Raw genomic sequence first — 25712 nt, 5'->3', positions numbered from 1 at the left:
CGTGCGTCTAGGACCAGGAAGTGTTCTGCCGCTGAACGTCGCGGAGGAGTTGTTTATCTTAACTGAGACATACAGCGCTTAACAGGTAACGTTTATGATGTGATGTTAGCTGATCTGTTATTCCGTTACTGATGTCATTCCCTAGGGCGCAATGCTGCATATTGGATTGTTTTTATTAGTAATGCGCATCAAGTTGGCAACATATTATATGTTGCCCTTTTATATTACAGCACAGGTGATCTGTACCCCCTGTGTGGATAAATGTCATTGTATAGGTAATATTGCCGAATAGGATTTGTAATATTCAGTGGTGTACTACTACGACAAGTGTCTATTTGCATATAATTAGCGTATCTCCCACAGTGGGCGGTCCTTAGCGTTTACCTTCAGGTTTGTGTGTGTGTGTGTGTGTGTGTGTGTGTGTGTGTGTGTGTGTGTGTGTGTGTGTGTGTGTGTGTGTGTGTGTGTGTGTGTGTGTGTGTGTGTGTGTGTGTGTGTGTGTGTGTGTGTGTGTGTGTGTGTGTGCGTGTGCCTGTTTGTCCCCAGAGCACAAACTACTAAGCCTGACCCTAAGTTCTAGAACATTTGAACTTACTGCAAGAAACTGACACACACTAAGTTCAAATGTTCTCATGTATAGAGTCTCACTAACACTCCTGGTGGTTTCTCATCTGTTGGCGCTACCACTACACATTTAAGCCCTGTGTGGATATGCTGCCACTATCCTGTTCCACTCACTGTCCTGTTCCACTGTCCTGTTGTGTCAGATCATGTTTTTACTCGTTGTTGTTGTGGCCGACAGCGGAGCCTGGCCGACCATTTGATCTGTGGAAAGAAACTTGAGAGGCTTTTTGTTCTGTGGTTGCCAGTGTAGGCCCAGACCTTCTTAAGACTGCCATTTTTTTTCCCAGAATCCACTTGGTGGATGCAGTAATATGAATATGAGTACACACAAGTTCCATTGTGCTAAAAGTAAAAAAAAAATCTTTCTTTCTCTCGCTCTATCACCATTTTCATTGTTATTTCTCTGTGTATGTTCCTTTTGCTACTTTATCTTCCCATTTCTCACTAGCCTGGGTTTCTCTCCATCCCTCCCCTACCCATGGACAGCTCTGTCGGGTCCCTTTGCCATTGTTCAGTCTGGGCTCACTGCAGGCGTCCGCCACCAGTCAAGAAGAGCAGCTAACGACTAGCTAGCTCCCGGCGCCCATAACCAGCGTTGGGCAGTCCTGTCCAAGTAACATTCCTGTCTCTTACCTCTCTGCTTCCTTGTCTTACTCTGCTACAGGATGTTACTGCCAATGTTCCTGGGAAGCATAATTTCTGTTACCATGGCCGCGACCAATGGGCAGCAGGAACATGGGCCTCCACCTCCTCCTCCTTCTCCTTCTTCGCCTCCTCCTCCGCTGTTGCTGGTGTCCTTCGATGGGTTCCGGGCAGACTACCTGTGGCAGTACCCTATGCCCAACCTGGAGCTCCTGTACCGGGGAGGAGTGCTGGTGGAGGAGCTGACCAACATCTTCAGCACCAAGACCTTCCCTAACCACTACAGCCTGGTAGGTCCATCTAACCGCTAGCTAACTTCCACCTAGACCTGCCCCAACCACTACAGCTAACCACTAACTAACTAATAACCAAGACCCGCCCCAACCATTACTGCCACTTCTAGCTAATTCAGCTGCACTTCAGCTCCACCAAAAAAAAAAAAGAGTTGATTCCGGTTGGCGAACACAGAGCTTGCGTGATGTTGACGGATGTCACAAGCTCTGTGTTCGCCAATCTACCTATCGAGTCTTAAAGACAAGATGGCGTCTACGGGTGAACTACTTTTGGTATTGTGTGTATAAAATATCCTTTTTAATAAACAATCTGTACACTTACAAAGACATCAATGCCTCGTTTTATATGTTAAGACCCGTATTAAACTACCACAGAAGTGTCAGGCTACTTCTAGCCTTGTAAGTGGTGTAAAATAGTGATTTCGTTTTTAACATGAGACATGCCCCTATCGTTCCAAGTTTATAGCGTTTTGGTAGAATCGGCTAAAAACAGCCAAGACCCAAATATAGAAAAACCTAAAAAAAAAAATATTTGACCTTTCAAATGTTGTTGTATGAGGCCTTTGATGCAGAAATGAAAGATTTTTCTTAAAAAAAATGTTTATGTACGTTTTTATAGAAATGTTGTAATATTGCAACATTGGGCTTAGTTGGGAGCAGGATTTCTGTATTTGTACTCACGTTGTGTGAACAATTCAGAACAACTAAGGGCTCATTTGCAGGGTTGATTGCTTACTTAGCCCCATAACGGTATATAACATTAATAATAATCACACATTAGTCATATTTTTATGAAGTCATTTATTAAAATTATTAAAAATATCAAACAAGATAAAACTCTTAAAAAGCGTGTTTTTTCCCTCTTTTTTTCTTTTCATGACATTGGTCATGAAGACTTTCATTGGTGGTGAAAGTCCCAAAAACAGTCCCTGTTGTCTAAAAAGCAAAGGCGAACATCACACTTTCTGCATTGCGTGTTGGTGTATCCTTTATTGCACTGTCTGCAGCGTCCTCTCCCTGTCTTCCTTGGGAAATGAGCAACTAGGTCCTTGCGTACATCCAATGGGAGGTGTGCACATCTCTTGGATGGCCTCTTCTGAGCATTCAGAGGGCTTCCTGATGTCACTGTCTGTGTTGCTGGGCTCCCTTTGCCAGAAGATGGCCGTCCTCTCTTTGGAGTTTGAAGTGTTGCGTTTACCAGGATAAGTGAGGATGCTAGCTGTGCCTGAAACTGTCTCCTGTTCATTGTCTCTTTGCTAGACACCTTGAGGGCTTTACAGTCCCGCTTGTAGAGCAGCCAGGCATTGACCACAGCGAGGATGATGGTGTGCCAGAAGATGTACATGTACCAGCGACGGGATTTGATGGGGAACTTATATTTGGCTGTAAACTAGTCCAACAAATCCACACCTCCCATGTACTTGTTGTAGGCACCAACAATGTAAGGCCTCTCAACTTCAATGAAGGTTTTGTTGGCTTTGTCCCAGCGTTGAATCTTCTGCACATGTTCAGGTCCAGCAAAGGATGACACAAGTGTGACGGCCCTGCTGTCATACCATTTGACAGCACAGATGTTGTGATTCCCCTCCACTCTGACGTCATAGCTTCCTCTCCCCTTTTTCTTCAAGCTCTTCTCGTCTTCAAGGTTACAGTTGGGTAGGTAGTTGGGTAGACGTAATTATCATCTGGACAGACCATGGGTGGTTGGTTTTCTTTGTCCACTTCTTTACAGACATCTTCGTCTGAGTCTTCATCACTCTCATCTGTGTCACTGATTTCAATCTCAACCTCACTCTCTCCATTTTGGACCAGGTCAATAACATCCTGCACCGTTTATCGCGCTTCTCTCCTTGCTGGTGGCATTCTGAAAATAAAATATCAATTAATTAACATGTATATATGTTTTATATATTGTAGTACATAACCTGAAGGAATAGATAGGGTGGTGGACCAAGTGCTCAGGGTAGAAATGTTTTCCAGGCAGACAATACTGTCTGCCTGGTAAGTCGCTTTGGACAAAAGCGTCTGCTAAATTCCCTAAATGTAAATGTAAATAGATTAATGGCTCTAATTATCATACTAAAAGGAAAACATGCATCCCCCCACTTACATCCACACCCCACATTCAGCAACATTCCTTTCCCCAGAACTGAATTGTTCCATGGACAAAGTCATGGAATTTTAGGTCAGGCTGATCAAATTAACTACATTTCTTAGCGATACAACTTTTAAATCAGTCAAATCTGACCAGAACACAACACAAGGGTAGAATGTATACTATCCATGTATGAAGAAAATACTCTGTTTCAGGCAGTGGTGTAGTGGAGGGAACACAACCTGTTTGAGCCCACTGCAACAAGCCAGCTATTTTGACTACCACATTCACCCAGTGTTGTATAATTGCAACAATTATATAATAAGCTCTAAATGAAATTTGATGCATCTATTCCACAATAACTACATATGTACATGCTCTAGACATTATAATAACAACCAAAAAAAATATAAAAGACATTTTACTTGCATGCATCTGATGAATCCAGTCCAATGAAACCAATAGAGGTTGTTCGAAGGAAACCTTGAAAGGTTGTGTGAGTTGATGGCCAGAAGGCCTGACTTATAAACAAATCTACGATCCAATAGCATTGTGAGACTGAACAATAGGACCCAATGACTATGTAAATGTGGTAAAGAAACAAGAAAAAAAAAGCCAGATTGTTTTTTAGGATGGTTAAAGGTAACGTTGTAATTTTACAACAAGGGGTGCTACAGGGTTTTTAAGAATGCGTCTATCTATATATACTTTTTTGCTCCCAAACGAACATTCCAACTTGTTATCATAACAAACACATCCCAGATCCATTTTACAGCGGATTTCTCCTTTTAAAACGGTCCAATCAGACAACCATTCTGACGTCCTCGTGGTTGTGTCAGGTGACGGGTCTGTACGCCGAGTCCCACGGCATCCTGGCCAGCAACATGTACGACGCGGCCCACAACAAGACCTTCAGCCTGGCCCACGACCAGGACCCCTTCTGGTGGAGCCAGGCCCTGCCTCTGTGGCTCACTGCGCTGGACTCCAACTACAGCACGGCCGCCGCCATGTGGCCCGGCTCGGACGTGGCCATCGGCAACCGCACCGCCACGCACTTCCTGCCCTACAACGCCTCGATGCCGTTCGCAGAGCGTCTGGCCGAAGTCAGCAGCTGGCTGAGGGGCAGCGAGCAGGTAAGGAGCCGGTGGGTTCTGGAGCTCATTCACATGGATAACCTTTGTTTAACCAGGTAAAACTATTTTTAAGATTAAAATCGCTTTTTCTAGAAAGACCTGGCCAGGAGGGCAGCATAGAACAGACAATACAAATATGTTTCACACAAACAAAACGCAACAATTAAACAATTAAAAAACAGTTTGGGGATTTCAAGTAAGGAACTAGAAAATGCATTTTCTAGTTCCTTACTAGAAGTAAGGAACTACTTCTACTACTACTAGAACTAGTAGTAGTAGTAGTTGCTGAAGTAGTAGTATTAGCTGAAGTAGAAGTGGTAGCTGAAGTAATAGTTGTACTAGCTGCACAAACGATATGCCATATGAAAGGTATGGTATTGATTGTTGACTGTAGAAATAATTATAATAATCCCGCCAGTTTCTTTACAAAACAGCCGAAATTGTATGTACTCGCCTATCGTTGTTTTTCGTGATTAAAAGTATTCCAATTGGGCGGGAAAAATTGCCCAATCTGGCAACGCTGCCTGAACGTCGTAAAAGGTAGTCCAATTGAGCGGAAAAAACTGCCCAATCTGGCAACACTGCATGCACGTTATCGCACTCTTACCTCCAGCGTAAATCAATGAGACCAACTGAAAACGAAGCCGATATGGAACTTAAACTGTGATTATGAAAAAAGTATAACGTAATCGAAATTCTGTTGGGTTAACGATAAACAATTGACCAAGTTACGAAGGCTGAAGTAGTTAGTGTCAGAGAATGGGTGGACTGCTCCGCCGTCCTCCCATTGTATGCCATTGTAAAAAATTGTATTTTAAAAGTAGAATATCTTCAGAAGCATAAAATATTTATTCCAAGAGCGCGATTCCAAGCTAATCTAAACATTTTAAAATTGGAATGGAGTCTCTTGGTGAAAAATTGAGGAAGGAGATAGGTCCCAAAATTTGTAGAGGATAATAAAGAAAAAAAAAAAGATAGAAAGAATAAAACTTAAAGGCCGAGTTGCAGGTTAACTGGAACTTTCGATGAATGGGTACATAAAGCACTCATAATATGTAAATCATTTATAAAATGTTTCCAAAATAGTGTTAAAGTCCAGTTTTTGTCTTTTTTGGTACTTACGGGTGTTTTCTAACACCATTCGGCGCTGAAGTCAAGTTGGGGAGACGTGGTGGGAGGTAGCCTCAGCCTAGTACTAGAACTATGGCATCTAAGAGGTGGCAAGAACCACAAATAACATGTATGATGGCCCACAGCCATATCATTTCGAACATGTCAGACGTGAGAGGGCGAATGAAGATTGCCAAGAACTGATGGCGGTCAAAGCCAATTAAATGCATTGTCAGAGGAGAATGAGTGGAGAGTTGCTATCATTTGGCAACGCAGCGAAGAGCGCTGGAGCTAGTCTATGAACAGCAGAGCATACATTAACAAAACTTTTTTTTTGTCAGTGAATAGCACTGAGTGAAAGTCAATATTTCTTTATATCTAGTGACAGTGATTATGTCGTTACGTCATTCAGACGTACCGGTGAACTTAAAGGTCCCATGGCATGCTACTTTATGGATGCTTTAACCCATTTAGGCCTAAAGCGCCTGGAAAAAATGCCTGTAAAACCTATAGGCGATTTCAGAAAAGCCCCCAAAACCTGAAGTTTTTCTAGAAATTCAGCAATTGTGTCAACGCCTACTAAATTACTGATTTCTCAGCCCCTGTAACAGATAGGAACACAATTCAAAAAGTATTTGAGAGCTGACACCTGTGGCTTTCATGGGAAATTGGAGTTTTTATTTACAAATATTTACAATATTTACATACAGGTAGAAAAGTAAATAAAAAAGTAAAAGAATATGTAAAAGTGCAGGAACAGCACAAAACAGTAAAAAAAATAAAGTATAATAAAGTGAAATAAGTATATAAGAAAGTAATAAAGTATATAATAACAAACATGGGAAGGGGAACAGACTGGGACTAAAACTGTAAACAGTCTGCGTTTTAAATTACATGCACTTGTATGTGATGACTACTGAATAAAAGTATTATGCATAATACAAATACAATTGCATTCCATCCTAAGAAGTAGCGTAATTAAAAGATACAGGCTATAATTTGGGAATGTATAGTAGCCTAGGCCTTATTGTTCTGGAGATCGCAGTTAGGTGTGAAATTCCAAAGAAGCTCTATTTTTTGGAAGAGCCTTGAACATCCTGCATACGGGCCCGTCGTTGCCTTGTTACGCCACTGGTGACATTCCAGAGAAGCTTATCTGGTTTTACGGGTGCTTTACGCATCTCCGGGACAGTAATACATCTCTTACATATAAACTGTCGTAATTTCTTATTACAGCATCATCACAATCAATAAGTATTACTATTGATAAGTATAAGTGACATTCCAGAGAAGCTTATCTGGTTTTACGCACCCGGGTGCTTTACGCATCTCCGGGACAGTAATACATCTCTTACATATAAACTGTAGTAATTAGTTATTACAGCATCAACCCAATCAATAAGTATTACTATTGTCCTTGCCTCCAGCTGGCCGCAAATCTGTCCCGGGACATATTTCTGGCGAATTGCGTCCGAAAGAGATTCTCTTCGCACCGGCAACAAAAGCAGCCCCATTCCCATAGCCCCATTCCATACTTCTTCTTCCTCGTCGTCATTCACGAACATGTGCCTTAACCATAATTCCCGGTCAATCGGTTCGTATTCGTCATCAAAGTACTCGGCCTCATCAACATCTTCGAAGCCGAGAAACTCCTCGAAATCGCTACCGTCAGAAAAGTCTTCAGTCTCAAATTCCGCCATACTTGCTTGAAGAAATTTCTGAACTAAACTCACGAGGAACAAGTTGACACCTATATGTGTCTATTTTGATGCATTTCATTGGCCCAGAGGCCGACACTTTGGGCAAAAACCCCCCTTATACAGAAAAACGACGCAAACGCTTTCCCGTCCTTAAAGGTAGAATGACGCAACAGCGCCCCCGGCTTTAAAGATCCCATGCCATTCTATTTTATGATGCTTTAATATAGGTATTAGTGGGCCACAAACACAGTATTCAAAGACGTCCCCGAAATTCAGCTGTGGTGCAGAGTTACAGTCACTCCGAAACAGTCGCACATTGAGCTTCCCCCAAACGCGCTGTTTCGGTGGGCGTGTCGAGGCAGGTCAAGGAGGGGGGTGGGGGTGTGGCCCTGAGCAGCTTGTAGCCACTACCATGCGCTCTGTATACGGTGGGCGTGTCAAGGAGGGGGGTGGGGGTGTGGCCCTGAGCAGCTTGTAGCCACTGACAGTACCATGCGCTCTGTTTACGGTGGATGTATCGCAATGGCTCGTAGAAACCCATATTATACATAGATATCTATATCATATAATATATAATATTATCACCTGGCCCTGAGCAGCTTGTAGCCACGGTACCATGCGCTCTGTTTACGGTGGATGTATCGCAATGGCTCTTAGAGACCCATATTATTAGGGGTGCAACGGATCAAAAAATTCACGGTTCGGATCGTTCCTCGGATCAGAGTCACGGATCGGATCATTTTTCGGATCAGCAAAAAAAATAAAAAAATAGCGTTTGTGATTGCTTTAGCCCGGTCTGATTGTGGAAGAAGGGGCTGCTTAAATGCCGCGGTGATGAGCGGTTGTTGAGCCGCTTTCGGTTTCACTCCTGTCAGTGAAACACCGGGGTGATGTCGCTGTAAATGCGTGGCCATGCTCGATGTGTTTTTCTTTATGTTAGCAATCGCTATGTCAGTTACGTGTTACGTCTGTGTGGTAACCTAGGCGACCGGTTTGTGTGGCAGCGCGAGTATATGGAAACAGACGTAGCACTGGAGGCAGCAGTTATCGTTACAGTAGTCACCGAAGTCTAGCCTACTTTTATTTTCCATGCCCACTGTTCTTCATGTTGTACGCTGAGGACAATAAATCACAACGAGCCATAGGACTGTTTGCTTATTGAAAAGGGAACTGTTGCAGACTTTTACCCAGAGCGTGTTAAGTAGCTCTGTCCCTGGAACTAGCAGGAATGGTTACGGCTGTGTGTGGACTGAACATGCGCAATTTTTTTTTTTTCATAAATCAATCCGCGGATCATGCGTGTGCCGAACCGAAATAGATGATCCGAACGGATCACGGATCAATGATGATCCGTTGCACCCCTACATATTATACATAGATATCTATATCATATAATATATAATATATATTATCACGGCCAAAAGCTGTGTGAGCCTCCAGACGATAGGTTATTATGAATCTCAAACGACCGCGTCTACTTCAGATTGATGTGGAAGTGGAAGAACCAGAGACGTCGGAGAACCCGACGAAGTCCTTTGTGATTCATTATATCGTCTGGACGCGCACACAGCTTTTGGCCGTGATGTATTATTTGATATAGATATCTATGTATTATATGATATTATTTAGATATAGAGCAGAGCTCCAGGTCTGTAACGCAAGTGTTGTACACTTCCTTGTTATTTGGATAACCGTTCTGCTGTTGGTGTTATGGCATAACACGTCGGACTCTCGTCTCTGGTATTTCTACAACGAGACTCGTATTGGGGGTTATCTCAGCCATGGTTGAGAATGAATTGAGGGAAAGGAACTTTGGCTTTGACTCCCTGAAGTAGGCTACATGAACCACGACATGGAGGAGAAAGGGATTGTTGGCCGCGAATGTATCCCGCTTGAGCCCTGCTTCCCGCCGCCTCGGCAGCGGTCAGCGCTAATCACCGCATCCTGAAGCCGAGGCGGTGGTCCATAGGCTCCGGCGGGAGACGACCGCGGTCAACAATCCCTTTCTCCTCCATGTCGTGGTTCATGACTTCAGGGAGTCAAAGCCAAAGTTCCTTTCCCCCAATTCATTCTCAACCATGGCTGAGATAACCCCCACTACGGGTCTAGTTGTAGAAATACCATAGACGAGAGTACGACGTGTTATGCCATCACACCAACAGCAGAACGGTTATCCAAATAACAAGGAAGTGTACAACACTTGCGTTACAGTCCTGGAGCTCTATATCTAAATAATATCATATAATACATAGATATCTATATCAAATAATGCATATTATCACGGCCAAAAGCTGTGTGCACGTCCAGACGATATAATGAATCACAAAGGACTTCGTCGGGTTCTCCGACGTCTCTGGTTCTTCCACTTCCACATCAATCTGTAGTAGACAGAACCGCGCGCTGCCTGCTGCCTGCTGCCCGGCGCAAGGCACCACCGCCCGGCTGCCCGCTGCCGGGCGGTGGTGCTTCGCGGCGGTGGTGCTTCGCAGCGGTGGTGCCTCGCGCCGCGGCAACCGGTGGCAGGCAGCATGTCGCAGTTCATGTACTTCGATGTCGTTCTGCCATTGCATTCAAAATTCTGTAACTAGCCTGTTACTACGAACTAAGCAACTACCATACACGTATTAGCATTTAGCACTAGCTCAATCACGACTCCTTCAGAATTCTTGTGGGTGGTTACGAACCAACCAAGTGGGCAGGGCCATGAATAATAGTTTGACAACGCTATGTCACAGTGTCACCTTATCCAGATTGGCTCATTTCTTCTGCCTTTTTCCTTTCATTGCCTATTGCATTCAGCAGACAAACTGCATAGATTTCAAACTTACCACAGCTCACAAACTTATTCAGACCTATGTTATTTAACAAACAACAGGAAAAATGTGATTTTAATGGCATGGGCTCTTTAAAGGTAGAACAGCGGCAATGCTTTCCCGGCTTAAATGGGTTAATATAGGTATATTAGGGGCCCACTAGGTATTAGTGGGCCCCTAACACAGTATTTTAAGACGTTTTAATGCAAATGAGTAGAAGAGAGGCGGGTCAAGGAGGAGGGTGGCGGTGTGGCCCTGAGCAGCTTGCAGCCACGGTACCATGCGCTCTGTTTACAGTGGATGTATCGCAATGGCGAGGCGCACATAGCCTTTGGCCATGTTCTGTAAATATTCTAGAACACTCTGGGTGCTCTGGCGGGAGTCCTGGAGCTCTCTATCTAAATAATATCTTATTATACATAGATATCTATATCGCGGGCAACAATCCCTTTCTCCTCCATGTCGCGGTTCATGTACTTCAGAGAGTCAAAGCCAAAGTTCCTTTTCCCTAATTCCTTCTCCATCATGGCTGAGATAACCCCCACTACGAGTCTGGTTGTGGAAATACCAGAGACCTCAGACGTCAGAAAACACGACGTGTTATGCGCCTTAACACGTCGAGTCGCATCACAACGCGCGTAAAAAACGGCGTCTCTCTACTATGCTAATAATCTCTGCCCTTCTTTTCTCTCAGCCAATGCATTTGAAGTGTTTGCGCCCAATCGCTGATCAAGACAAGCAGACCAAATCAGTTCAGCACAGATTTTCTTGTGACGATTTCTCCTCTCATTTCTGTTGTTAGTTGTAGCGTCATATAGTTGAATATTTGTGAATCCGAAGACAACCGTGTGGTCACCATGGCCGAAACGGTAGCCATCTCTTGTCAGTTTTGTGCTTTTGTCAGATTGTTTATGATCGCAATGCTTTTTAGTCTGCAAGCCAGACCTCCTGTCTCATAAAATTCCAAATTCAGTGCCATTTTAGTCAGCCAGCCAGATCGTCTCAGTGTCTCGTTACACGCTTTCTAAGTTAATTATAATAACATTTTCATAGCCATGGAGCCTTTATTTTCTTGGAGTTATCATTACATCCTTTTCTTGTTATATGAATATATGAATACACAGTGGAAAGGAGAGAGAGGGAGCCATAGAGAGAGACGCTGATGAACTGCGGAGCCAAGGAGCCTTACTGATCAGCTCATCAGCCCATCATTCTTTCCCAAAACTTCTCTTAACATGAACGTGCGTGCACTGCTCTAACAACGTTCATAGGCTTGTAAATGTCTACTGAAACAATGCTGAAATGGGCTCTGTAGAAGGGGGAGACGCAGGAATGTTGTTGGATTAAACTATATTTTGTGGCAGCAAAAAAATATCTCCCCATGAAAGCCAACAGCAGAGCAGCCTACGAAAAGAATAGACTAATATGAATGTTTCAAATATTAAAACACAATTGATTAGGCCTAGGCCGACATGCTATATCAATCCTAATCCTGAACACAACGTGCGTACATTTTTCATGGCATTTTCCCCCCTGAAATAATTCCATATTACAAAAAATAAAAAATAGCTTCTGTCTGTGTGACGACTAAGCATTTATCTAAATGTGCTCTCTAGTCTAGAATATGTGGTATAAACATTTAACATGCAATGTTCCATTGATTAATTTTCATTCAAACAGCATTGACACGATTATAGGCATTGATTACCCTCAATGGCCAATAGCCAAACTTTCTTCATAAATTCTGGCATAGAAGGACTGCCTCTGCTGTTGCCTCCAGCTGTGTTGGGCATGGTGGCCACTGACCATCCCAGAAGTGGTGTTAGATCACTGTGTACCAATTCTTAGTTATGCTGGTATAGCCCAGTGCTGCCACAGACCAGTGTGTGTGTGTATGTGTATCTGTTTGTATGTGGACAGACAGACATACAGACACACTTTATTGACCCCAAACTATATTTCGCAATCCAGCAGGTTACACTATACAAATAACTCTTACACAAATACAGACAGCCTATACAGTAATACCTCTACCATCTAAGCAAAAGGTAAAATGTAAACAGAAGATATTAGTTAAATTGAAAATACAGATGCTGTAGCTTACATAAAAATACAGATGCCACATAAAATATGAAAGTAGGATACAATGTATAAATATACAAAACTGGGTTATAACTAGGCTATAGATATATGAGAATACTTGGTTAGAGCTGTGCAATGACTATCCTCCTAAATTTAATTAATATTAAGCAAAAAAAAATGGAATGGAAGAGGAATTTAGTTAATTTATGGGATATTTCCGGCCTATCACCCAAAATCCTAACCTAGCCTACGAGAAATCAGGTAAATTAGGCAAACTTTCTCACAAAGGAGATCTGATCTGTGCTGAACTGATTTGGCACTGAATTTGAAAATAATGACACAGGAGGTCTGGCTTGCTGACTAAAAACCATTGCGATCATAAAAGCGTGACAATCTGACAAAAGCGCAAATCTGACAATAGATGGAATCAATCCGACTACCTCTGGCTTACAGAGCAAGCGTTGCTACCGTTTCGGCCATGGTTACCACACGGTTGACTTCGGATTCACAAATATTCAACTATATGACGCTACAACTAACAACAGAAATGAATGGAGAAATTGTCACAAGAAGATCTGTGCTGAACTGATTTTGTCTGCTTGTCTTGATCAGCGATTGGGCGCAAACACTTCAAATGCATTGGCTGAGAGAAATGAAGGGCGGAGATTATAAGCATACTAGAGAGACGCCTTTTTTTACGCGTGTTGTGATATGCACAAACACGCGTATTTTATGTGCGGTTTGATGCTCAAAATTGTGTTTTTTACGCTCGCTCTTGAAGGACTTCATTGCGGCGTAAAAAGCGGCGCATTTTTTGCACATTACTGCGTAAAAAGCAGGTTTTTCACATTTTACGGCGTAAAATGTATGGCGTAATGAAGGTGGTACGTGACTAAATGATTTTTCTGGCAGTGTTGGCTTGCCATAATGCACATGCCACACTTCGTATTTCTCAAGCAGAGAAATTACCAGTATAGCACCCCACCAATTTGCGCCGCTATTTAACAGTGGAACAGGTAGGATTCAAATGGGTTCCCCATACATAGGGTAACCAGAAGTCCTCTTTTGCCCGGACATGGCCTCTTTTTTAGACACTTTAAAAAAAATGTCTGGGTGGAATTTCAAAATCGTCCTGGATTTTATTACAAAGCCTCATACATGTTCACATTGAATTTGCTTTGCGTTTCTCTGGGTCGTTCACAAACTACTTATGCTACACCCTCCCCTACTCAGTTCTGTTGGCTTTGCATTGGTGGAAGTGAGTAGGGGAGAGGTTAAGTAGAGCCTTCAGATTGGACGGTTTGACTTTAGAGTTGCCGTCATGTTTTGTATTTATTATTTTACCATTATGGTTTTATAGGGACAAACATTAACAAATGTATCCTACAGGGGATTGATAAAGTTCTATCTATTGAACAGAAAGAAACACTTGGTCATACTTTACCACAGCATTGGCCTACTGAATACGACAGATATATTTTAAGCATTGGACTGAATGCCACATAAATATAAATGTATGTTTTTGCATGTTTGCAACGTTTAAAATGTCAGGGAAAGTATATGCCACTACTGGTGTTGCTTAGGCCAATAGCCTTTTGAGGCAGTGTTGTTTCTGGATATAAGTGTTAAGGGCCAATAATGCTTACAATTAATGCGCACATGGCTAATTAGAATACGTGCACAGGACTGGCTGGCTCCAGGGGATGTCCAGTCATACTTGTTGTCTCCCTTGTTCTGTGTGCTATTGTGCTGCCCTATTTGAGCCAAAACTTGACTAGGCTATCTAGTAGCTAGGTATCTAGTATCTACAGTATATTTAGTATATGCTAAACGTTAACCTCCTAAGATGACGCAATTAGATTGGTTCGCTATCTCGGGATACTTGGCAATACATCCCATAATTGAGATCTCAAACTCGGGTTTAGGGATGGGCCGATGGTCGATACTATCGACGATAGATGGATTCCATCGTCGATCGTCTCAAGTTGCAGATGAAAAGGCGTTTTTTTCTTTGTTATTGTTTTTTTTCATTGCCAGAAAAACAGCGCTGTGGTGTGGTGTGGTGGCTAATTTTATAGCTTAAAAAGCCCCGTTAATTGTAATTGAAGTTAACTAGCACAGGTGGAAACACTTTGTAGCGCTGACCTGACGTATTCGCTCACAGCTGGGAGAGGGGAGGGGAGGGGCTCGAAACCTACCGGTCTTCTCGCACGGCGCTGCATCTCACCCTGACAAACGGATGGTAGCGTGTGTGCGTGTATGTTAAGACAATGGTGGAGCTGTCACACCAAATTTGTACCGGGGGCCGAATTTGTACCGCCTACGTAATCCATTCCAAACCTGCCTGGCAACAGATAATCGCGTCGAACGTTGCCTGACAACGGACGATCGCGTCGAACAATGAGTGACGACGACGACGAGACTACATACACTTTAAACACTCAGTTTACTAGCTAAATTCGATTAAACAATTAAATACAATACAAATATAAACTATGATACACTTTAAACACTCAGTTTACTATAGCTAAATTAAATTCAACAATTAAATACAATACAAATATAAAGTAAAAACAAGTGTTATCTAGCGATCCGTTATCTGTGTTTTGTTATTTTGTCTTTGGCAACATGAGCGCAAATGTTTTTTGAAACCTGCTTTGAACACTCAGTTTATTAGCTAAATTCGATTAAACAATTAAATACAACACAAATATAAAGTAAAAACAAGTGTTATCTGTATTATGTTATTTCGTCTTTGGCTACATGAGCACGAATGTTTTTTGAAACCTGTCTGGCAACGGACAACCTTTACGTATTCAGTTGTCCGTTGCCTGGCAACGGACAACTGATTACGTAGGCGGTACAAATTCGGCCCCCGGTACAAATTTGGTGTGACAGAGCCATTGCGTGTGCGTCTAAGCCGCATTAACATGGAAACTTCTGATCCGATTAGATTTCTAAACGGAATAGATCTATTCCTATCATGCAATCCGAATGTCACATCATGCAAATCACACATTATCCCGCTCCTTGCCAAAAAGAAACAATTACGGTGTTTTCTTTTTAAAATGACCATTAGTAGTGTTGATCAGCAGAGAAATAGTCCGGCAAAGACGTTGACGTCGCTTAGCAACCGGACACGTTGGGGTTGATAAGTTACTGGGACATGGAATTCTATTCCGATTGAGGCGTATATATGATAATTTTTTATTCAGATTGAGCTGTTCTTCCACTTCTAATCGGATCAGAAGTGTCCATAAACGCGGCTATGTGGCGGAGCTAGGGGTGCAACGGATCAAAAAACTCACGGTTCGGATCGTTCCTCGGATCAGAGGTCACGGATCGGATCATTTCCCTGGAACTAGCAGGAATGGTTACGGCGGCTGTGTGTGGACTGAACATGTGCACAATTTTTTTTTTTCATAAATCAATCCGCGGATCATGCGTGTGCCAAACCGAAATAGATGATCCGAACGGATCACGGATCAATGATGATCCGTTGCACCCCTAGGCGGAGCTATTGCGTGTGTGTGTGTGCATGAACGTCCTCACGCTCTGGCGTCAAAGGAAATCAATGAGAGCAACTGAAAACTATGCCGGTAAGAAACTAAAACTGTGATTCTGAAGTATGAAAGCTATCGAAATTTCGTTGCGACATTATTGAAGATACAAGTGTGTACAGGGGCGTAGCTTGGGCCGGGGCTTCCGGGGCGGGGCCCCAGGGGGGCCCGGCCGCGTGGGCCCTGCCTACTCCGCGTCGGGCCCCGCCTAGCCCCCGTCGGGCCCCCGCGCGGCCGCGGCCGCCTGACGGTCGCCGTGCTGGCGGCGGTGTGAAAGCAGCAAAAGATGTCTTCAAGTGATTGTTAAAAGGAACTGACCGCATTATATAGACTCTCTTCTCTCATAACATCACAGTCAGGGTGGCTTATATATTTTATCTTCTTCTGCCTTAATATATGTAATTTGGTTACAGTAGTGATATTTTGGCCAGGAATAAAAAAGTATATACAATCGCACTTAGGCTATTTCATTTATTTTATTTTATTTTCAACATTTACAAAAGAATAGGGCCTGCTGGGAAATCTGTTCGACCAATCACTGTGATGTTTTGAGTGTACATACGACGTACCCCACATGATACTCCCGTATACCACAATGCAATGCGGTCGTGTTTTTCCGAAGGAGAAGAAGAAGCTGATTAACCGCGATAACGAATACATTTAATGATGGAGTCTCTATCTTCGTTTAGAAATGTCAACAATTTATTTGGAATCTAACATAGAAAATGTAACATTCAAAATTAATTAAAAAAAACTTGAACAAGGAAATGTAACATTCAACATCAATCCAACCTCCAGCTTTCCTCGTGAGTGCCCGGATTGTTTACATGATGTGGGCGCATCTGTCTGCGTCACACAAATACCCGGCACATTTACTGACGCACATGACGTTTAAAAATGTTCAGCGTAGTGTCCGAATCCTCGTTTGTTCGTTCCCTATATAGTGCACTATATCATGAACACTATATAGGGAATAGTGAGTGAGTGTATAGCGAACGACTTCGAACACAGCTAGTATCTCCAACGCTAACATTGTTAAAAGCTAAGCCATACCATTGCAATGTTTTGCAAGCTAAAAAGTGGTACTAAAAAACGTAAAGAGAAGAAAGACCTGGCGCGCAATTTGAAATGTTTGCACAGCGTTTTTCCTGTACCTCACCATACCAGTGACGGTAGCCACGGCAGAGCGGTCATTTTCCAAGCTCAAATTGATAAAGACTTCCCTAAGGAGCGCCATGGCACAGTAGCGATTGAGTGTATTGGCCATATTCTCAATCGAGAATGAAAGAGCAAGGAAATTGGATTTCACCTCTATTATCAACAAGTTAGCTGAACAGAAGGCACGCAGAGTTAACTTCTGAACGGGTAAGAGCAGTTGTTATTTTATTATTGGTTATGGCCGCTGTGCCATGTAGGAGTATGTTACCATTGGCCATTTTGATTAGGCCATAGTTGTGCTGTTTGGGAAATGTAGTTGTGTGTTCAGCTGAATGGAGTATTTATGTTTTGTTTTTGATTGTAGGCAGTGTGTTGCAAAAACAGTGTACGTGGTCCTAATTAGGGCCCGACCGATTCATCGGCCTGCCGATTTAATCGGCCGATTATAGCCTTTTTGAAAATAATCGACATCTGCCAAAAAGACGCCGATTACAACCGATTTTTTATTTTTATTTTTATTTTTTAGAAATTTTATTGCGCTTAGTATCCTGCAGATTGCGCTCCTACTCGCCTTGCTAACTAACAACTTTAGCTGGAGTAAAAAAGAGGAGATTGAATTTTACCGTACAACATGAAAGCACGCTCGCTCAGGCAGCTGCGCGCTCACCTCACCAGTGTACACAAGACGCGTTGTAGACGCGCACATTGGGAGTTATTTATTTATTTTACATTTTACATTCCACTAAATTTTGACTGTAAATGTATTCTAAAACACTCAAAGGTTCTGCATTCAATTCACATATTCGTCAAAAGTGTTTAAAGTATATTTAAGGTATCAAAAACTACGTTTTATAGGCTTTTTTTTGTTTTGCTTTTAATCGGCCGATTAAATCGTAATCGTAATCTTTCTCTTAAAATAATCGGCATCGGCACTCAAAAATCAATATCGGTCGGGCCCTAGTCCTAATAATGTTTCTGTGATTTTGACGTGTGATCTAGGGATGCTAAGTCTCTGTCCATGGTTCTGATGATGATTTTGCGTTCTCTCGTTGTGGCAGCTGTTGGCTTAGGCCCTATGGGGGAGTGGATGCTTTCGTGTGTGTGTGTGTGTGTGTGTGTGTGTGTGTGTGTGTGTGTGTGTGTGTGTGTGTGTGTGTGTGTGTGTGTGTGTGTGTGTGTGTGTGTGTGTGTGTGTGTGTGTGTGTGTTGGAGGTGGGGCCCAGCGCGATCTTGCCCCGAGGCCTAGCACAACCAAGCTACGCCACTGAGTGTGTAGATTTGTTCATTGGTTTGAACGAAGGTAAACGGTTGAAAAATGAATTGGTTACGATGTGTTGAATTGTCAGAGGTTGACCAGACGGCTTCAATGAAACCAACTGAAAGTAGTAGAAAGGAGTAGTTGCATCCGGCGTTCCATGAAACGGTGATATTGACGACCACGACCACCCTCCCCCCCCCCTCCAGGTTTCACTATTGAGACACACCGACTGTGTCATCATGACAGCACCGCCGTTGTGGGTGTCGGATTTACTCGGCTGCCAGATCGACTCGGGGTCCTAGATGCGCAACAATGACACACTTCCTGTAAACGCTGTCTTTTAAATGCGCATGCGCGTTTCATTCATTCCCATGTTATTCCCAAGTATTAACGATCTCCTTTTGTTTTCTAATCTAGGAATAATAATCAAATGTACAAATTATTGTTGCATATACTTGGCTTATATATAAAAGAAGAATCGGTTAACTCCATTCACTGAACGGGGCGATCCACTTTATTTCCAGCGCTCCCAACACAGAGTCAAAACAGCGACCCACACGCAGACACTTCCGTTCTCCTCCGTCAGAATAAGAGTCCCTAACAGGAACTGGGTTACATATGCATTCATCAGTGCTTTTAGACGTGTTTCCAATGGCTTTGTTTGTGCGAAAGAACGGGCTGCGTTCAATGAAATCAAAACCAAAACGGATTGAACCTTATTTTTATGTCCATGATTGAGCCCCGTTTATAAACAACCCTTCCGGGTTTTGTCTGTTGGCTTGTGTCGATACGTCAAGTGTCGATACGTCATCTGTAAGCGCAGGACCCCGAGTCGATATGGCAGCCGAGTCAGTCCGGTACCCACACCGGCACAGACGTATCGCAACTTAAATCAGAGACCCCCTCGCTAGGGGGCGCAATCGGATGATGGAAGCTTGTAGATGATCGCCCAACCTTACTCAGGATATTGTTTTTCATCGGTGACGGTTGTCTCGTCCCGCTAATAATAATAAATGAACTGCTAATAAACACAAATAAATCCCGGCAAAAAGTGTTATAATTTTTGGAGTGTTCCCGTGTAGTATATAGCCTACTGAAACTATTATTCACCTCAGGCTCTGCGAATATTGGGGATTATTCGCCACTATTCACTTTGTCTTTGGCGAATAAATGTTAAATATCTGTGCATTTATCTATTTATCTGTATAATCTGCTGAACACTCTTGTCTCTACCCTCAAGGGTCTCAATGTGGCTGTGGTCTGTCGTCTCCCCAATGTGACGTCATGCAATGCATTGTGGGGAAATAATGTTGCACAATGGCTGGCTATGTGCCTTCAAAAACACCCATAAACGTTTGTTTTCAGAAATGTGAAACTCATCGAGTTAGTGGTGTTCGTTGATGTTCCTAATGAAGTATCGTAGCGAATACAGTTTCTGTCGCGTGTGTGTGTGTGTGTGTGTGTGTGTGTGTGTGTGTGTGTGTGTGTGTGTGTGTGTGTGTGTGTGTGTGTGTGTGTGTGTGTGTGTGTGTGTGTGTGTGTGTGTGTGTGTGTGTGTGTGTGTGTCTGTCTGTCAGGAGAGAGGGGTGATGTTTACAGCCCTCTACTGGGAGGAACCAGACAGGACGGGTCACAAGTACGGCCCGGACAACACCTCAGCCATGACCCAGGCACTGAAGGAGGTACGGCTGCACACAATGGAATCTGATGCACTTGGAATGTGGTTTGGTTTTGTTCGGTGTGTTTGTGTGTGGTGAAGTAGGGTTATGATAGTTCAACATCTGACTGTCTGTGTGTCCAGTTGACTAGACCCTAGACCAGGGCCGTGTTCCAATACCCGTACTTCCATGAGTATACTTAAAGGAAGTACACTATCTGCACTATCCGTACTCACTTGAGTACGCTAATTTTTTAGATGTGAGTGCTGTTCCAAATCGAGTACTCTGTGGTGCACTTACCGGAAATGACGATCACGACTGCCGCCGTGGCTCCTCCCCCGCAATAAACATCCCGCTTTGAACGGTGAACTCTTTACGCCTAGCAGCTATAAAAACTACAAAATGACTCAGGCTATGCAGGCTATGTGGCTATGTGCGCCGACTTTGGCTCAGCCTGGCTCCGCCTCTTCCGCTACGTAGCTAAGATGGCTGCCGTTGAGTACGGGGAGTGTCCTTCGATCCACACTTCACGATTAGCCCGTTTTGAGTACGGCATCCGGGTCCTTGAAGTATACTTCTTTTCGCCGGATCTGAATTGGAACGTACTGTGTACTCAAATTTTGGCTAGTAAGTGCGGACAGTACGGGTATTGGAACACGGCACAGGACTACACTTTAGCTAGACTAGAATTTGGCTAGACCTAGGACTAGACTACAGCAGACTAGACCTGGTCTAGACTTGACTTAGACTAGAATTGGAATCTACATTACCTGACGTGTGTGTGTGTGTGTGTGTGTGTGTGTGTGTGTGTGTGTGTGTGTGTGTGTGTGTGTGTGTGTGTGTGTGTGTGTGTGTGTGTGTGTGTGTGTGTGTGTGTGTGTGTGTGTGTGTGTGTCCAGGTGGACGACCACGTTGGTTTGCTGGTATCGGAGTTGCAGCGGGCGGGGCTGTGGGGGCGTGTCAACGTGCTGGTGACCAGTGATCACGGCATGACGCAGTGCTCCGCCCAGCGCCTCATCCGCCTGGACGACTGCCTGCACCCAAACAACTACACCCTGGTGGACCTGGCCCCGGTGACCGCCCTGCTGCCCACCCAGGGTACACATACCTCTCCCCTGCTCTCCCGGTCCCCCTGTGTGTTTGTTCCTGAGATCTCAATCTATGATTACATTTTTAATTTTTAATTTAAAGTTGTTCAATTTTGAATTTCAAACATTGGCTTCCTCCATTTAGATGCAGACAAAGTGTTTGACCTGCTGGACAAGTGCCACCCCCACATGACGGCCTACCAGAAGAAAGCCATCCCTGATAGGCTGCACTACCGCAACAACCCGCGCGTTCAGCCAATCATCCTTTTGGCTGACGAGGGCTGGATGATCATCCAGAGGGGGGACCTGCTCCCCACACGTCAGTTTGTCTTTATGCTGTTTCTTCTTGAGTCTCAGGGTTAGGGTTGGGCCCCCAGGCCCCTACAGTCCCAGGCCCCTACTGCCCCAGGCCCAAACAGTTACAGTGTTCCAACTCGTCACTCAAACCTTTAACTCCACTGTGGTTGGCTAGTGAGAGTTCTAGCTTTTCTGGAATGAGCCCGGAGAATTCTCTGCTAATGCTGCACATTTCCTACCGCACTTCATTTAAACATATTCAGAAACCCCACATCAGCTACATTAAGTTGTATCAGCTGTATCTATTTTGCTTTCATTTATATTTCCGTAATCATTTGTCTTTGCTTGGTCTATATATTTGATGTGCTATTCAAATTGTGTTTCATGATGCCTCAGGGTGCATTACTGTGTTCAGGACCTCACCCCCCCCACTCTCCACTCTCCACTCCTCGTCTTCCTCCCCCCAGTGGGTAACCACGGCTATGACAACGCGTTACCCAGCATGCACCCGTTCCTGGCGGCGTCGGGGCCCGGGTTCCGCCAGGGCTACCGCATGTCGGGGCTGCAAAGCGTGGATGTCTACCCCCTGATGTGCCACCTGCTGGGCGTGGTGCCGGCGCCCCACAATGGCAGCCTGGCCAAGGCACGCTGCCTGCTGCAGGGGGAGGGCTGTCTGGACGTGGCCCTGGTGGCGGGCGTGGTGGTTGGCGTGTTGTTGCTGCTCACCAGCGTCACATGTGAGTCCCCTCAGCAGCATGGAGGATGGCTCCTCATCGTTATGATGGATGTGATGCCTTGTTAGAGGGTAGGGGAGGTACCGGTGCTTTGAGGCCCCATGTACACTACCGTTCAAAAGTTTGGGGTCACCCAGACAGTTCTATTTTTCAAAAGTTTTCAACTGTGCTAAAATAATTGCACAAGGGTTTCCTAATTATTAATTAGCCTTTTAACACGATTAGCAAAACAATGTACCATTACACAGGAGTTGCTTGAAATGGGCCTCTGTACACCTATGTAGATCTTTCATTAAAAATCGTCTGTTTCCAGCTAGAATGGTCATTTAGCACATGAACAATGTTTAGACTGTATTTCTGATTAATTCAATGTTAGTTTTGTTTGAAAAAAACCTGTGCTTTTCTTTAAAAGATAAGGACATTTCTAAGTGACCCGGTAGTGTACATGCATAGAAATCAAAACTTGACGTGTTCGTATAAACTGTCCCGACTCCTGTGGAATACGCCGATTTTGACGGGATGGATTAGATAGATTAGAATAATGTGTTTAATGGCCACCAGGAGTTTATCTCTCACATTTTCTCTGTTTATTGGGTGGCGTGCGGGAGAAGTCAATATCTTGAGGCTATTTCGACTGAGAACCCTGCGGCCTACTGGCTCTGTAGGACTGCCCTAGTTCAGGCACCTACTGACTCTGTAGGACTGCCCTAGCTCAGGCACCTACTGACTCTGTAGGACTGCCCTAGCTCAGGCCCCTACTGGCTCTGTAGGACTGCCCTAGATCAGGCCGCTACTGGCTCTGTAGGACTGCACTGGTTCAGGGCCCCTACTGGCTCTGTAGGACTGCCCTAGATCAGGCCCCTACTGGCTCTGTAGGACTGCAGTAGCTCAGGCACCTACTGACTCTGTAGGACTGCCCTAGCTCAGGCCCCTACTGGCTCTGTAGGACTGCCCTAGATCAGGCCCCTACTGGCTCTGTAGGACTGCACTGGTTCAGGGCCCCTACTGGCTCAGTAGGACTGCCCTAGATCAGGCCCCTACTGGCTCTGTAGGACTGCAGTAGCTCAGGACCGGTGGGCCCCCGGCCTCTTCATGGTTTGTTTAGCATCTTGACAGGATTGCGTCTTTGCACATGTGTTGTGTCGGCTTTGTTGCCAAGTTGCGGAGGAGAAAGCATCCATTGCAACAGCCAACAACATAGCCACCAGGAGTTTATCCCTCACAATCTCTCTGTTTATTGGTTGGCATGCGGGAGAAGTCAATATCTTGAGGCAATTTCAAATCTGCCTTTTTGTCTGTGAACACACCACGCTCGTTTTAGTATATGGAGCCTAGAGGTTTCCAATGGTCCAACCTAGCAAGCTTAAAGGAGATAATTTTGTTATTGGTTTTGTTATTATGTTCATTAAGCTCTCAACAACAGGAATTGCCGGAATGGTAACTTGTTCAGCTTGTTGCATTTCTGATATTTTCTACGGTACTGCTGAATGTTTCTTTTTCGATGCCCAGTATGGTCTCTACAATAGAAATAACACATTCTAGAGCATTTCTATCACAGTTATCTGGGGAACATTGAGTTCTTTGTTAACGGTCCTCTTGGTCATCCCCAAGGTCTGTTCGGCCTGATGAGGCCCCGCGGGCCCCGAAGGCCCCTACAGTTCAGGAGGCTCCACCTGGAGGAGGGGGAGGAGGAGGATGACGATGAGCCCCTGCTGGACTAGACTTGGGCTGCACCAGAATGGGTCTAGAGTTCTAGACCTTGACTAGACCTCGACTATACCTCTCTAGACCTGGACTAGACTATGCCTGTCTAGACCTGGACTAGACTACATCAGACTAGACTTGGACTAGACTAGACCTGGACTGGACTCGAACTGAGATTAGACTTGAACTGACTAGACCAGGACTAGACTTTGGCTGGACTAGAATGGACTGGCCTCTCCTAGTTCCAGGTCTAGATTAGACCTGGAACTAGGCTAGAACGGGACAGCGGCCCTACTGGTTCTGTAGGATTGCACTAGCTCAGGACCCTACTGGCTCTGTAGGAATGCACTAGCTCAGGAGCCTACTGGCTCTGTAGGACTGCCCTAGCTCAGGCCCCTACTGGCGCTGTAGGACTGCCCTAGCTCAGGCCCGGCGGGCCCCCGGCCTCTTCATGGTTTGTTTAGCTTCTTGACAGGATTGCGTCTTTGCACATGTGTTGCGTCGGCTTTGCAGCCAAGTTGCGGAGGAGAAAGCATCCATAGCAACAGCAGCGGGTACGGTCTCAGCCTGTCGCGAGACTGGGAATCATGGTATGAATACTATTAATATAATAAGTTGATGCTAATAATAATAATATCATCCAGGATTGTAGAAATGAATAATAGAGTTAATGAATAGAGATACTGTAATTCTCTTTTGTTCACTGGATTCAAAGAGGAAGCTACTGAGATCTACATTTTGTGTTTATATGGATATGTTTTTATATGGTTATTTACAAAAGCGTTGCAAGTTCAGATTTATTTCCCCCACATTGTCATTAGTCGGTTCTCCCACCAGACGGGTTGAGATACTTCAGTCTAGTCTGTAGTAGTTTTAACAAGTTAGAAACTGGAATACAGTGAAATGGATGAACAGTTACGTGTCTGTCTGTCTGTCTGTCTGTCTGTCTGTCTGTCTGTCTGTCTGTCTGTCTGTCTGTCTGTCTGTCTGTCTGTCTGTCTGTCTGTCTGTCTGTCTGTCTGTCTGTCTGTCTGTCTGTCTGTCTGTCTGTCTGTCTGTCTGTCTGTCTGTCTGTCTGTCTGTCTGTCTGTCTGTCTGTCTGTCTGTCTGTCTGTCTGTCTGTCTGTCTGTCTGTCTGTCTGTCTGTCTGTCTGTCTGTCTGTCTGTCTGTCTGTCTGTCTGTCTGTCTGTCTGTCTGTCTGTCTGTCTGTCTGTCTGTCTGTCTGTCTGTCTGTCTGTCTGTCTGTCTGTCTGTCTGTCTGTCTGTCTGTCTGTCTGTCTGTCTGTCTGTCTGTCTGTCTGTCTGTCTGTCTGTCTGTCTGTCTGTCTGTCTGTCTGTCTGTCTGTCTGTCTGTCTGTCTGTCTGTCTGTCTGTTTGTCTGTCTTTCCGTCTGTCTGTCTTTCCGTCTGTCTGTCTTTCCGTCTGTCTGTCTTTCCGTCTGTCTGTCTTTCCGTCTGTCTGTCTTTCCGTCTGTCCGTCTTTCCGTCCGTCTTTCCGTCCGCCCGTCCCTCCCTCCCTCCCTCCCTCCCGGACTATGCAAGGCTTTTACCCGACGAGGGAGTTTTAAGTTGGTGTCTAAATGTGCATTATCTGTTTCCAAAGGAAAATTTCCAAAGAAAGAGTGACACATACTTTAAAAAATGTATGTATATTCCTTTATAGACATGTTTTCTTCATCCCAGTCACAACATTACAATGTAATAAAATGGTAAATATATAAAATCAACCTAGTGTGTCTTTGTGTTCAAAATCAAAATGAAAC

At 44.3% G+C, this 25712-nt stretch overlaps 1 protein-coding gene across 1 annotated transcript; it reads left to right on the top strand.

Moving 5' to 3' along the window:
- Positions 1–25675, top strand: enpp4 (ectonucleotide pyrophosphatase/phosphodiesterase 4). The gene is made up of 8 exons (XM_056587505.1): positions 1–85; positions 1289–1556; positions 4494–4787; positions 20046–20150; positions 21026–21224; positions 21360–21533; positions 21979–22248; positions 23857–25675. The coding sequence occupies exons 2-8, from the start codon at positions 1290–1292 to the stop codon at positions 23964–23966; spliced, it is 1419 nt and encodes a 472-aa protein (XP_056443480.1). The 5' UTR covers positions 1–85; position 1289; the 3' UTR covers positions 23967–25675.
- Positions 25676–25712: the final 37 nt, after the last annotated feature.

Source organism: Gadus chalcogrammus, chromosome 4 (assembly GCF_026213295.1).
Source record: "Gadus chalcogrammus isolate NIFS_2021 chromosome 4, NIFS_Gcha_1.0, whole genome shotgun sequence".
Classification (NCBI taxonomy): Eukaryota; Metazoa; Chordata; class Actinopteri; order Gadiformes; family Gadidae; genus Gadus; species Gadus chalcogrammus.
Note: the sequence above shows the minus strand (reverse complement) of the source record. Positions and strands in the feature narration are given on the sequence as shown.

Excerpts from the sequence above, each read along its gene's own strand:
- enpp4 (XM_056587505.1), top strand. The coding sequence starts at position 1,290 with ATGTTACTGCCAATGTTCCTGGGAAGCATAATTTCTGTTACCATGGCC. Across the intron at positions 20,151-21,025 it reads TGACCCAGGCACTGAAGGAG|GTGGACGACCACGTTGGTTT; the intron begins GTACGGCTGCAC and ends GTGTGTGTCCAG. Across the intron at positions 22,249-23,856 it reads GCTGCTCACCAGCGTCACAT|GTCTGTTCGGCCTGATGAGG; the intron begins GTGAGTCCCCTC and ends GTCATCCCCAAG.